Here is a 14,931-nt window from a genome sequence, read left to right on the forward strand (position 1 = left end):
GCATACACAAAAACAGAGCCCAAACTTGTGCCTTCTTGTACAACTCCCTTAAAATGTGAAACAACCTCCCACAGCATATCAGAGTCTCTCCATCACTTTTTGAGTTCCACAAGAAGCTGGCTCATTAGATAATTCTCCCTGGGAGCCTAACGCCTACCTACCTGCAAAGCTCATGAATACCGTCAGGGTGAGTAACATGCAATGTAAATAGGCATAACATAAAGTAATATACTTAAAATTATATCCTAATGGGGGTGCATGAGGACTGTGAATAGATACAGTACATGTATCACAGTTGCAATATCTATAGAAGGTTCAAATGTATTTGACAACCCCTTAAATGTATAGATATATGTGTAGTACAAATAAAAACAAACGAGAAGGTATGATTTAATAAAGTACTTTTTTAACCATTATATTTCCAAAAACGGGGTGCTATTGGTTATAGCTCATACATCTTAATACATGTTTGTGATCATTAGCTTATCACAACTTATCAGAATCAACACATGGATAAAGAAAAGAAGAGTATAGCACAGTAAAAACCAAGTGTTTGCAAAGTTTTTCACCCAAGAAAAAAGATTTGTGCCCTAGGTTAGAGTCAGGGTAGTGTTTCTGAAAGTAGATATTGTATGACCCTAGAGTGTTAGAGACACTGGGTCATGGGTTCCATGTCCAGGAAGACATACCTCTGTAAAGACGTGGTAACCAGGAGCCTGACCTTTGGGTAATTTGGAATGTAAGTCACTGGCATATAAGGCATGCCCTCGCCCATGCAGGACCTCTTTAATTTCCTGGACCTTGCTAGTAACCATGAGACCCTAGAAGCAGGCACAAAAGAGGTTGAATAGCTGTAATTCCTTCTTTCCTTGTGATTCCTTTTCATTTAGTAAGATCAATAGCACAGCTCCTCTTAAGTCCTCTCTTTAAACACTTTAAGCATCACTCTGACCAACCCAATGCACTGGGGAGACTTGTCCCATCCTAATATTCAGAACTAATCTGGGCAGCTTTATCTTGTGGTCTCGAAAATCAAGTACTGATGCCAATGAAAAGAAAAAACGAACGGAAGCAACTGCAAGCTTACTAGTTGAAAGTGGATCTGTAAGCTCAGTTAAAGAACCGTGGGCCAGATGTTTGAACATCAGGTCACAAAATACGGATTGCACATTGTTAACTGTATTTTTGCGACCATTAAAGATTTTAAAGAACCATCATATGCACGTATCATATGTTATCAAAAATACAAATTGTACTGGACCGCAATTCGATCTGCCTTATTAATTTTAATTATGTAGGTATCTACATGTGACTCTCTACTATTAAAGGCCATCACAGGGATATTGGCCTGCTGGTGCCAGAAGACATCCATGCGTTTGACTGCATTAAACATATTTTTTTAAATGCAGCCAGTTTTCTTTGAAGAAAACAGGTCTAACTTAAAAAAGTCTGTTTAAGACTCTCTACTAATCTATTTTTTCATTAATAAAGGGAACATTTTCTTTTGTGAATGATTTGCCACCTCCTGTGAGGGGGTCAGTACATTTTCAATGGATTTCTATAGCCAAGCCTTGACATATGAGATACCAATTCGGTATTTGGAAGGGATACTTCCAACACTTCCCTTCCAGACACCATTTGGTATCCATTTGTAATCCCATATTAGGAGTTTGGAAAATGTTTATAAGTCCTAAATCTGGAAATTCAACTTAGGAAACTGCATATTAACAGTCGCAAATGCTGAACTTGAATATTTGTGACTTAAAATGCTTAGTACATCTGGCCCCCTTTCTCCTCTTCTCTGCCTGGTTCATCAGTGAAACTTGATGTGCATGCCTTCTGCTGCTTAGTGCATACCTAACATTTGCCAGCTACTAGGGCATTAGTGAGAAGGAAGCAAGATGCCACCCCATGATGGTAGAGAGAGGGCTACCAACGAGAGGAAAGGTCTGCAGTAGGTCTATACCCTTACTGTATTGTGTAGATATATAATTTCATACATACAGTAGTCACATTCCAATTGCCATTCTTCCACTGGACAGTGGCAGGCAGATGTTTACCCTCTAGGAATCTAGGAATGTAACGATCACAGAGAATGCTGACAGGAGAAATGCAGTGAGAGGGAGGACCCCTGTCAATGAGCTGTGGCCGGTTGCAGTCGGAAACGTGTAAATTGGCTTGGATGGAACATTTGATGGAGTAGATGCAGATGGAGCATGGCTGGTGGACTCTGAGCCGATGCAGGGAGTAGTTGGTGGATCGGAGATGTTGTGAATGAAGCCATAGTTCCACCATTCCGATCCCTGAAAGCAGAGAACAGAGTGGAGAGCATTAATCGTCATAGAACACATACACCAGCAACAGAGCATTAACAGTGGCATACATATTAGCTTGTGCTTTACATACTTCTAGCAGAGAGGCACACATACAGTCTAGTGCATAGGTACTTGGTGATATTGGCTGTTTACAACTGTGGATCTTCTTAGGTAAATAGAGATATGTGTGGTTCTCTTTTGAGGGTTAAAAGAGGGTGTCCGGTGAAAATGCCTTAAAACCCAAGTAGACATCAGGGACATTGTAGAATGTCTACTCTTGGTAATGAAGGACTATGTAGGGAGAACAGCATGTTTCTCTCGACTGGGTGCCCCCTTTAAATTCAGTTCACTGTATTGTCCCCCAAGGCTACAGCATCAAGTCATGGATCCCAAAAAGAGAAAGGCCATGTGTTGCAAGGGGGTTTCCAAATGAATAGAGTGGACAGGAAGGCAGTTGAGGGCTTCTTTATTACATATTCTTCAGTGCAAGAGTCCTACGCTCCAGCTTGAGTCAGGGGCATAGCGCAACTGCCAAGCCTGGAATCCTTAAACAAGAATCTCCCCCAAACATTCCATTACCAGAGAGTACCAGGAAAATACAGAACAACCAACATTCTAAATATTAAGAACCCTAGAATATAACACCATGATATGTTATCTGTTTTTTGTGTTAAGTGCCTCTTTTTTTCTGACTTAGTGGAGTAATGAAACTTGATCCCCTGCCCCCCTTTGGAAAGTTCATGGAGGGGGGGTCATTCGGCCCACCACATACCACTTTGCCCCACTGCCCAAAAATCTGGTATATTTTTAATTGAACGCTCTAAAATGTAATGAAATGAGTCAATATTGTTTAAGTTCTAATAAGAGAGTGAGAAACACTCTTAACATATACAAATGGAAATATAAAAGTGTAAGTACTAAATGATGTAGAAAACCTTTTTTTGCAATTGAGAAGTGCTGGTACTCCCCCATTAATAGTAATGCACCAGTGCTGAGAGGTACAGGTACTCTTTCTTTCAACATTTTGAACTGCAGTGACCAGACTGCATCTGCCCATGTAAAGCACTCGTTACATGGGAATGCCTTCAACTACCCATAGTGCACAGCTTTGATACAAAGTAGAGCAAAGCACAAGTTGTTTGTAGCACTGTCTCCCCAAAAAATTTCTGGATTACAAACTGAAGAAAACAAATGAAAATGACATTGTAACAGAAAATATTTTATTTTACTTTTTCCCTATTTACTGCTTTGCAGGCAAGAGACACTTCGATGGAATTAGACACATGTTAATGTTTTATTAATAGTAAACATAATGGTGAGGGGAGGAGAGAAGCACACAGTGTGATCCATGCTGCCCCTATCAATCACAAGAAGTGTTAGCTATTAGGATGGTACCATGACAGAGACAACTCTGAAAACCCCAATTTACTGGCAGGTCCCAGCAGCTCCACGGAACTAATTGTCATCATCATTAATATCAACTGTAGACAAAAATGCTTGGAGTAGATTTAAAATGTAAGGATGCCAGGCAGTGTTGTGTTCCATCATTATCACCCATGCAACCTCTGTATTCCAGTACACTGTGCTGGGCTAACGTCATTTATATGTGTTACCCCAGCAGAGTGTCCAAGTTCATATACAGTATTTTTCTGGATTTTTCTGGTAAATAAGGCGGTACAAGGACATAGCCTTAATTGTGAATGATAAATGCGCATAAAATATATATGCATTCGATCATAATTTCGTCTCTGCTATAGAATAGTATATATTGTGTAGTGTGACATGTAATATAGACCACGCCTTGACAAACCTGCCTTGCTGTTTGGATTGCCTGTGGATTCCTTGCATCTCCACCAACGCCTCGCGGAACCCGCTGCGCGGGTCCCGCTTCGCAGAGGGGGCGCTCTCCTTCGTGGGCTGTTAGCTGCTGCTGGGGTAAGACAGGGGCTGAGGGCTGCGAGCAAGAGGGCTGGGACTACATTTCCCAGGAGTCCCAGTAACCCCGCCCGTTCCACCTGGGCTGCTCTCCCTCCCCGCCCCGCCCCCAACGACCGGGTGATCAAATACCAGCTTGCCCTGCACTTCGTGGGACACCTTGACAAACCTGCCTTGCTGTTTGGATTGCCCGTGGATTCCTTGCATCTCCACCAACGCCTCGCGGAACCCGCTGCGCGGGTCCCGCTTCGCAGACGGGCGCTCTCCTTCGTGGGCTGTTAGCTGCTGCTGGGGTAAGACAGGGGCTGAGGGCTGCGAGCAAGAGGGCTGGGACTACATTTCCCAGGAGTCCCAGTAACCCCGCCGGTTCCACCTGGGCTGCTCTCCCTCCCCGCCCCGCCCCCAACGACCGGGTGATCAAATACCGGCTTGCCCTGCACTTCGTGGGACACCTTGACAAACCTGCCTTGCTGTTTGGATTGCCCGTGGATTCCTTGCATCTCCACCAACGCCTCGCGGAACCCGCTGCGCGGGTCCCGCTTCGCAGAGGGGGCGCTCTCCTTCGTGGGCTGTTAGCTGCTGCTGGGGTAAGACAGGGGCTGAGGGCTGCGAGCAAGAGGGCTGGGACTACATTTCCCAGGAGTCCCAGTAACCCCGCCGGTTCCACCTGGGCTGCTCTCCCTCCCCGCCCCGCCCCCAACGACCGGGTGATCAAATACCGGCTTGCCCTGCACTTCGTGGGACACCTTGACAAACCTGCCTTGCTGTTTGGATTGCCCGTGGATTCCTTGCATCTCCACTAACGCCTCGCGGAACCCGCTGCGCGGGTCCCGCTTCGCAGAGGGGCGCTCTCCTTCGTGGGCTGTTAGCTGCTGCTGGGGTAAGACAGGGGCTGAGGGCTGCGAGCAAGAGGGCTGGGACTACATTTCCCAGGAGTCCCAGTAACCCCGCCCGTTCCACCTGGGCTGCTCTCCCTCCCCGCCCCGCCCCCAACGACCGGGTGATCACCGTAAGAGCCATAAATTAACGTGTGAATACCGCTGCGCGGGAGCGCGCAGGAGCTCGCCGGGAGAAGCCCGGGACAAGGGCGGGACCGTCTGTGGCCGTCCGGGGCCGCAGGAGGCCGGGCTGGGCCAGGTCTTTTTCATCTTACTGTTGTATGCTGTGTTTTTGCATCCTCTCACCGTGTATAGCCAGTTGTGTGTTTAGTTTGTTTTACTGAGTGTTGATAGCTTAAACTATCCGTCCTTGACATGAGTCACTCTGCCCCTCCCGGTGTGAGTGTCTCTGTTCTTGGCCCTTTAGATAAATTTTTTAAGAAATCTACCAAGGAGGTAAATATGGACTTACTCCTTGCAGAGAGAAGAGCAGAGCGCCGACGCTCAATCGAGCAGTTAAAGAAAAATCCACTGCCAGCACTGTCAGTTTCAAACAATATCAATGATTTAGCCGTCCAAGGTTTGAGCTCTATTGAGGTCGATGCTACTGACCTTAATCAAACCACTAATATATTTAGGTTCCCTGCTATCTCCCCGCCATGTACCAGTGCCACTAGTGGAGGTCATCTAGTTTGTCCCCCTATTGATCACTCAAGCTTCGTCGAAACTAACATCCCCGAGACCCATATTAGGGAAACTGAACCAAGCCCCATGCTGCCTAACTTGTCACTGGTTTGTATCGACCCAGGCGAGAGCATACCCGTAACGAGTTTATGTAAAACTAGAATCACGCTTGAAAAGGCAAAGAGGGCTGTACATTCCCCACCGAGGAAAAAAAGGAAAAAGGGCGGGGTAAAAAGGAAAGGACGCAGCTGGCAGACACCAACACCACCCCTACCCAAATCAATTATTGAGTCAGGGCCCCCACATCCTGTAGAGCCATTACAATCAGACACACACGATTTGGTATCCCCTGAGTTAGCTACCGTAGGGGTAAATGAGGTGTCCTATGGTATTATAGAGAAGCTCATTAAATCATATATGCTACCCCTGCTGGAGCGTGTTAGGACAATGGGTGAAAAATTGGATCGCCTATTGGCGACCATTGAGCCTACACATTCCCCTAGCCTGGTTAAGAATAAGGGCCCATCCAACAAACCCCCCGGATCTTCCCTTGTTGCTGGTAAAATAACTAGTACCACCAGTCAACAAACTATTAATGCTACCAAAGCGGTCACTATTTCAAATAAAGTTTTGTCTGTGGATGCTAAATCTTCTTCATCAAATATTTCTGCTAAGGCAAATTCTAGTGTGGTAGTCAACAAACCATTTGTTAAGGGAGCAGCGCCGCAGCCAAAGAAAGGGATGGGTAAACCTGCTGTTTCCAATGGTAATACCAAAAAACCCCCACCACTGAAGAAAAATGTAGACCTGCCCCCTGACTCCCTGAATTTTGTTATTGTTATGACAGGTGTGCCACCTGTTGCGGAAGGGGATAGAGAAAACAACGAAAGCTTAAAAAACAAAGTCATCTTTTGGCTGAAAACAAATAGACCCCTTCCTCCTAATCTTAATGGGGATATTGTTACGGTCAGAAGATGTCAGTGGGTTGGGGTTCGCCCTAAGGATATAGAGGGGGATATAGTGATCATTAACTTTAGGGACCATAGAGTTGTTTCTCATCTCACGGATTGGTATGTGGGAAACAATGAGGGAGGGATCTCCACAAGGAATTTAAGTTATTTCTATCCCGAGACCCTGATCAATCCAACAGATCAAGCCCCCTGGTAGAAATAATAAAAACACCAAAAGCCTCCTAAAATGGTCCAATTTTACACCAAGTTTTCATGGACCCCAGTTTAACCCAGAGGCGCAGTATCGCTCCTACATCCAATCTAGTTACAACTGTCCAGTACAAACGCCGGGCTGGGCTAAGTTTTATACCTAGCCCTTAGGTCCCCCAGCCTTATTGGATCTGCCATTTCCAAATAAGCCCCCGTATCCTATGGCTCCTACAACACATGCCTTCACACAGTTACAACAGCCCCCAAGCTTTTACCCAGTAAATCCCTATCCCAATAGGCCTACCCATCCCAAAGAGCTTTGGAACATACCACTGAGAAACCTATACGACCCACTTTCTGGGTTGTCGACTAATGATTGATCAGCACTTGCGATAAGGGATAACGAACCTAACTCTGAGTGTCCGAGTGTGGGAGATGACTCGAGTATCCCTCTAAGTAATGTTGAAAGCCCTAAGGACAGACCCCAGTGTGGTGAGGAGGGATGTATAGTTTACTCAAGAGAGCTTGACATACCAGCTCTGCTATCCACCCCACTGGACCCCATGGATGTTTCCTTCACGGGCGTACACCCTGAGTCAACTACACAGGCTGGGTCAATATACTTGACAAGGGAAGGGTTGATTATAGATGTACCTCTGCCTGCAGAATCCTCTTTCCAGCCCAGAGAACCCCTCCCATTAGACGCAACAGTATTGTGTGACCAAGTTTGTGAAAAGGGTACCACCATGGGATGTTGGAATGTGGCTGGAATTGAATCCTGTATAAGCACTCCTGATTGGGCTGATTTCATCCGACAAGGTGATGTTTGGTCTTTTCAGGAGACTTGGGCAACCCTTCCAGTGTATCTTCCAGGCTTCTTGAGCTTTAACAAACCTGCAGTTAGAGGCCAAAGAGGCAGGGCCATGGGGGGCCTTACTACTTGGGTTCGTCAAGCTGCAGGTGTTTCTGTAAAGGAAATTCATATCGACTGCCCTGATATATTGGTAATCAGCATGAAAACAACTAGTGGGCTGGATATTTTGTTGTTCAATGTATATGCCAGAGGAATTCCGGGTGGTCGAGTTTCAACCACCCTAACATGTTTGGATGATTTCCTAGGCTCTACTCAAATAGCAGGGCATGTGGTTATAATGGGTGATCTCAATACTTGTTTTGAACCTTTAAGCAGGGAGGATGGGTTATTAACTGAGGCAGAGGACATGATGTGGGGGATTCCACAACTTGAGCTACCCCCGATCACTAAGTGGACTCAAGCCGCTACCTTCATCAAAGGTCTCTGCCTGCACTGGGGGCTGCGTGCCCTAAATGGTCGCGTAAGCTCGGATAGGATGGGCAACCCCACATTCTTCAATGGCAGACATAGCAGTCGCATTGATTACATCTTGGTTGACATTAATCTGTGGCCCACAGTATTAGACATGACAGTTAAGCCACGACCAGAAAGTGACCACGAACCACTCATAGCAGAATTGAAGGACTTTAGTTTTGCTGGGCTGATTGTGCGACAGCCCAACCCCGTACAAGAGGCCATGGTACTAACTAATGATATGAGGCGGGTTCGATGGCCAAAGGTATCTGTTGATGTGAATGCACGCACAAAGATCAGAACTTTGGTTTCGAACTCTCTAAAGGAAATTGAAAAGTGTGATAACCTGGATCTGACAATCCCTAAAATTTCCGATATTCATGCCAGCCTGTTTTTGTCCCTAAAGTCACTATTTGTTAAATTTGTAGCTAACAAGGGTATAGGGAAGGCGAGGAAACCTGGTAATTGGTATAACGAAGCCTGCCGCGAGTCCCACTCGCTTTTGTTTAAGGCATTAAAATCAAAGAACCCAGTCTTAATTAAAACCAGTAGGAAGGCATATAATGAAGTCAAACGGCGGGCTAAAGCAGCATGGGATGATGAGCGCTGGACTCTACTAGCTGAGGCCTGTGGCTCCAGGAACCTCCAGCAGTTTTGGCATCTCCTCAGGTGGGGTCAGTCACAGGACGATCGCCCTAGCCCCGTATCTGTAGATCAACGGAAATGGGTGTCCCATTTTGAGGAACAGTTTAGATGTCATAGTGCCAGGCATGACCCCATTAGTTGGCCATTAACCTTTGACACTCTTGTGTTTTCGGCCAAAGAGGTTGAAACAGTCCTGAATGCCATCCCTAGGGGTAAAGCGCCTGGTCCGGATTGCATCCCTGCAGACATTTTCCAGCAAGATCAAGATCTATGGGTACCGTATCTATTGCAACTGGTAAATGCGCTGGCCAGGGGTGCCAGGGTACCTGATTCTTGGGCTGGTGCTGAGATCCTGCCCATCTTCAAGAAGGGCGACCGGTCGGTTCCATCGAACTACCGGCCGATCAGTTTTATTGACGCGGTCCAGAAGATTATAACCCGTCTTGTTCTATCAAGGGTTCAGGCCTGGATAGAGGAACACAACATTCTTACCCCCCTTCAAGCTAGGTTTAGACCTCATGTGAGCACCCTGGACCAGGCATTTCGCTTTATGCTATTGCACTGGAAGACGGTTACCTTGGGCAAAGGAAACTTATTTGCGGCCTTTGTTGACCTTAGGTCCGCGTTTGACCTTGTCCCGAGGGCCGGGCTTTGGAACTGCCTATTAGATATGGGCATGCCTCCCATTTTGGTCCGCCTTATAGTGAACCTCCATGCACAGACATACGCATTTGTAAGATGGGGCAAACCTGGTGAGGTGACAGAGAACTTTCCAGTGGCCAAAGGTGTCAGACAAGGTTGTGTTTTGGCACCTACCTTGTTTTCTCTATATATCAATAGAGTTACCAAGTTCTATGACAACTTTTCCACGGATGCTCCAAGCTTAGCTGGCATGAAAATCCCCCTGCTCATGTTCGCTGACGATACTCTCTTGATTTCACGAACTAGACAGGGCTTGCAGAATGCACTGTCACGGTTTGAGAGTTTCTGCAGTGAACATGAGTTGGAGGTGAACGTGTCCAAAACCAAATTTATGGTTTTAAGGGGACACAAACAGGTTAAGGCCAGGGTTTCCATGGGGGATACCCCCCTGGAGCAGACAAAGTACTTCACCTATCTGGGAGTTACCTTTAGTGACACCTTGAACTGGACCCATCAGATCAAGCTTATGACCATGAAACACCAACAGTTGGGTGGGGCTCTGATCAAGGAACACAAAGGGTCATTCACGAGGCCTATGTCGCCGCTCATTAAGATCTATGGAGGAAAGGTTTTATCAGCAGTCCTATATGGCGCGGAGCTCTGGGGTGGAAATAATTTGGATCTGCTAAAACATGCCCAAAATAAGTTTTTAAGAATGGCTACAGGTCTGCCTCAGTCGACACCATTAATCCCCCTTCTCTACGACCTGGGGTGTCACACGGTGGAGGATCAAGCAAGACTTCGCCCACTTACTTTCTGGCGCTGCCTGTGGACGACGCCAGAACTCCATCATTATGCAGAAGCCTGCCTGGAGGTTAAAAATAGCTCTGGCGCCACAAAAATTGGATGGTTTAGAGACCTTAAGGCCACCCTACTTTCTCTGGGTTTTGGTGAATTGTGGTCTTCGCCCGAGTCAGCCAATTTCCCATCAAAAAATGAACTCAAAAAATGTAATTGGGAATGGGTGACTCATAACATGTACTCAAAAATGAGCTTGAGCAGTCTCACTGGACTGTTTACTGTACATAAGGACATTCCTAAGTTAGAAGGGTACTGGGACACTATTACAAAACCTTTGGACCGCAAACTATATTTTCAATTTAGATGCGGTTCACTTCCCATAGGGGACTTCACTAAAAAGTGGGGAACTGATAGATCGGGGTTTTGTCCAATGTGTCATGGTACTGGGGAAAGCCTGATTCATTTTTTGTACGTGTGCCCATTAAACTCAGACCCTAGAGCCAAATGGCTTAAACCGGTATGTAGACTCCTAGGCACCAGATCGGCTGTGGAAGCAATGAGATTGTTAAAAACTAACCTGGATCCGCTTATTGTTGTGGGGGTTGCTAAGTTTCTCAGGTGGGCCTGGGTGCTTAGAAGCAGGCTTATTAAAAATAATCAAGTGGTGATTGTTTAAGTATCATGTATTCTATGGATGTATGGTCGTGCTCGACCCCTTTTTAAACTTTTGTATAGTTCCATAAGAAGCTGATTAGATGTCAATGATTTAATACTTGTTTTAAATGTTTTATGTGTTTATACTGTATTTTATGTCTTTTATGATGAACTAATCGAATAAAGACTTCTTGAACTGAACTGAACTGATAGACCACGCATGGGGCTTACCTAGCCTCATCAAGTGAATCTTTTTTGCAGTACATGTGCTGGCTCCCGAATTAGGCATCAAAACAAATCAAATTAGGGACAGATTGAATGTTGTGGACTCATTCTTCCCATTGACCATTGGAGATGAAAATATATATATATTTTGAAATATGCTCTGTAACCATTTGCAGCAAAGCGCTGGAAAGAAACACCTTTTGACCTCATACTGTTGTTATGTTATAATTATTGTGGCATGATCATACTACAGGCATTCGCATCTCATTGAGGTGGCACATGAAGAGAAGACACTGTGCATAACTTCATTCCTCCCCTCTAAGCCTCTGGAAAATGCATGCAAGCATTTGTGGGTCAAAAAGATGGTTAGTGTCAGAGATGCAGAGAGAGTACTCACTCCTCAGGTAACAGACTGTTCCATTGTTCGAGTGCTTGAGGTGAGTCCACAGTCTGGGGAAAGAGAGCAAGATTCTGCCCTGCCAGTTCAGCGCCTGGCAGTTGTTCCCCGCTTCCGCAGGGTCCGTCTGGGGGGCAGTTCTTTCTCTGTTAAAGCAACGGAGGCCTGGAATTCACTCCCTTTAGAGCTCAGGACACTATGCTATTTAAGAAACAGTTAAACACTTTTCTCTTTAATCAAGTCACCTAATCTCTGATGCTTTGCTGTTATGTTCACCAACCGCGCCGGGACACTCTTGAGTATTTGTGTGCGATATAAATGTTCTGTAACATAACATAACATAACAGAGAGGAGGGAGCCCAACTCCGTCAGAGGTAAGGATTTCCCTGAGAGATTGACGGGGTGTACTGAGGCCCCTCTGATATAGCAGCATAAACCTGGAGCTGTGCATTTCATTCCAGATTGAACTGTGTGCTGCTAAATGGAGCGATGGTTTCCCAGACTGAACCCCTTGTGTTGATAGACCTGTAACTGTGCTTCCCAGATCTGAGGTGTTTACATGGGACAGCTAAACAGCCATGAGCCACACACTGCACCTGCTTATGCTGATTATTAATACCAATTTCATATCGCCTCTTAACTGCCGCCCAATCCTGGTCATGTCTGCCTCCCCCTCCCCTCACCTGTCCCAGAGTGTGCCAGAGACACAGAGGTGGGAGAGCTAAGAGAGAGGTAAGAGGTAGTGAGCATACCATGAGCTTCCCCCTACAGGCCAGTCTCTAGTTTACTCTTGCACACTGTGCACTCTCCTTCTGTCTGTCTCATGCTTCCTTCTGAGCTCTCCTTGTGGTTGTCTCCGGCCAGTCTCCTGTATACCATAAAACGTCCTCCTGTCTTAGAACACCTCCTGCACCATAGGAGCTCCCTTCTGGTGCCAGTCACTCACCTCCAGGCTCAGTCTGTGGTTGCATTTAGCAACCCCAAAAATGCAGTGCTACCCCTGCAATCCCACCTCCCACCCATGCAACAACCCCTCCAATAAATAATCAAAGCCCACCCCTCACAACATTGTAATGAATCACAACAGTAACCTGGTCCCTGGGTCTCTGATTACAGCAGCCCCCAAAGCAGAGAATAAGACGTGAGATAGTCTACTAGTAATACTGTACTCACACCTTACAGCTTCGGTGGCAGACGCAGAACACGGGTGCTGTGTAAATTATGATCCCACCATGACCGCACGTGCAGTTTACACTGAGCATGACCACACCATACAACACAGTCACATCCACCTTGCCCCACCCTGTTCCCGATCCTAGATCACACAGCAGCATGTATCATGTAAAGGTGCAGTGCACAGTTCTGGGAAACCAGTGTGCATGAGCAACATTGAATAAAACTAACTAGTCCCAGGGCCAGACCCAGTAAGTATACTGTGCTGAGTGGCCCCGCTGGAATGTTACGCCACTGTTCTAACATCTTCTAGGATTGCAGAAGAATGACATCTTACAAGTGCTCTCCCAATTCTACACCAAATAGATTTTTTTCCCTAATGTACCATGGTTCCTACAGCTTTAGAAATATGGATGCTATGTCATAATCCATAATGTGTTACATTTGGAGGTTGGGGGATTCAAGGTTTCTTAAAAAAAATTGTGAGGGATTTTTTCTTCTATATACCCAAATAAATATACTTCTCGGAGTGCGCAGAAAAAATGCGCTTTGTGATGTGCAGCTGAGGTTTTTTCCACGCTCGGAATGAGGTCCCCAGGCCGTAATTAGACCAGAGAGGGGGGCTGCGTGTCAAGACCATTCTAGAAATGCTTGGCACCAGGGAATAGGCCAGGGAAGGATGGGGACACAGAATATAAATATATATTCACTGAAAAAACAGAAGTTACAGGTAGGTTATAATTAGGCTCATATTTCACTCATACAAAACCAGAGAAAAACAACAGTTATAGTTACATGAGCTAACTATAACTTACACCTATGCAATGCACTGCTAATGACCTCGCATATTACATCACTCATGACATGGTTAGTGACATCACTGATAACATCTCAAATTACATCACTGGCAACATTATCCAGTGACTGTGTGTTTTCTAAATGTTTCTGAGTGTTAAAGATATATACTAAGATACCACAAAAATTAAATGTGTATATTTTGACATGGTTAGCCCTCACCTTTTTTCCTGATGCCTGATGTGATTTTGAACTGTAAGTGCACTGCGTCCCTGGTTCCCAGCGACAGATCTCTTTCCCCAAAACAGTACCACCATTGGCACAACTTCAGTCACTCATATAATTCCCTAGTAAATGGTACCCCTATTATCTAGGGCCTAGGTGCTGAAGAGGATCCACTGGGGCTCTAGCACAAATTGTGCCACCCCAGGGACCCCTCACCAAGGCCAAGCAAACTGCCACTGTGTGCCTTGGTGCAGAAAAATCAAAGAGTCAACATGGCTCGCCCTCTCACACTGCATGAGATATAAGTAAGTCAACCCTACTCAGGCCTTACAGCCCTAGGGCAAGGTGCACTATATCCCCTGGGTGGTCATATCTGCAGGAACAGACCTTATCGGAGCCCTTCTTGGATATTGTAAGTGCACTGGGAAACCATAAAGAGTGCATGGGCTGGATACCTGTCATTACGGGTTTCCAGGCTTCATGATGGCTTCACTATACCCTAAGATGTTGGTACCAAGCATCTTGTCCTAATAAATCCTCACTGGTGCCTGTGAGAGATTAATTAATACATGCACACAGGAGACCCTTCAGAGGGTCCCCATAAAACCTACCAAGTACTGATGTGGTCTCTGACTAGTCATAGCCAGTCTGCCCCTGCCAAACAGGTTTCTGACCTCATGGAGTAGGAGCCTGCCCTCTCAGAGGCCAGAAGCGAAGCCTGCCCTGGGAGGAGGTGCTTCACACCTCCTCCAGACTCGGATAGCCTTCCAGAGCGGGAATCTTCGAAGGCGTTGCCACCTTTGAAGTTCAGCCCAGGCTTCTCCAGATAGCTGAGATGCCAACCCCCCTGTCCTGCTCCACATTTGGTGGGAGGACAGGCATGAACATTAGTTAGATGAGAAGGTTTCATACTCAGCCAGCACCACTCGTATGGTGGGGCAGGTGATGTGACCCCCTCTCTTAAAAATCCCCCATCTTGGATGGCGGAGGAACAACCTATCATGGCTAGTGTAGTACATTCCTAGACCTGGAACCTAGATTTGATGGATAAGAAGAATACCCGGACAAAGAAGAC

General features: G+C 46.0%; 1 protein-coding gene across 3 annotated transcripts in view; it reads right to left on the minus strand.

The window, feature by feature from the left end:
- Positions 1-386: 386 nt before the first annotated feature.
- Positions 387-14,931, minus strand: part of LOC147700843 (putative DBH-like monooxygenase protein 2) — a 434,868-nt gene continuing 420,323 nt past the window's right edge. For all 3 annotated transcript variants that reach the window (XM_086929747.1, XM_086929748.1, XM_086929746.1), the window contains exon 13: positions 387-2,303. In XM_086929747.1, coding sequence (XP_086785873.1) covers positions 2,064-2,303 — 240 coding nt within the window. In that variant the 3' untranslated portion in view covers positions 387-2,063. The remainder of the gene's footprint in view (positions 2,304-14,931) is intronic.

This window comes from Lissotriton vulgaris, chromosome 7 (genome assembly GCF_964263255.1).
Source record: "Lissotriton vulgaris chromosome 7, aLisVul1.2, whole genome shotgun sequence".
NCBI lineage: Eukaryota > Metazoa > Chordata > Amphibia > Caudata > Salamandridae > Lissotriton > Lissotriton vulgaris.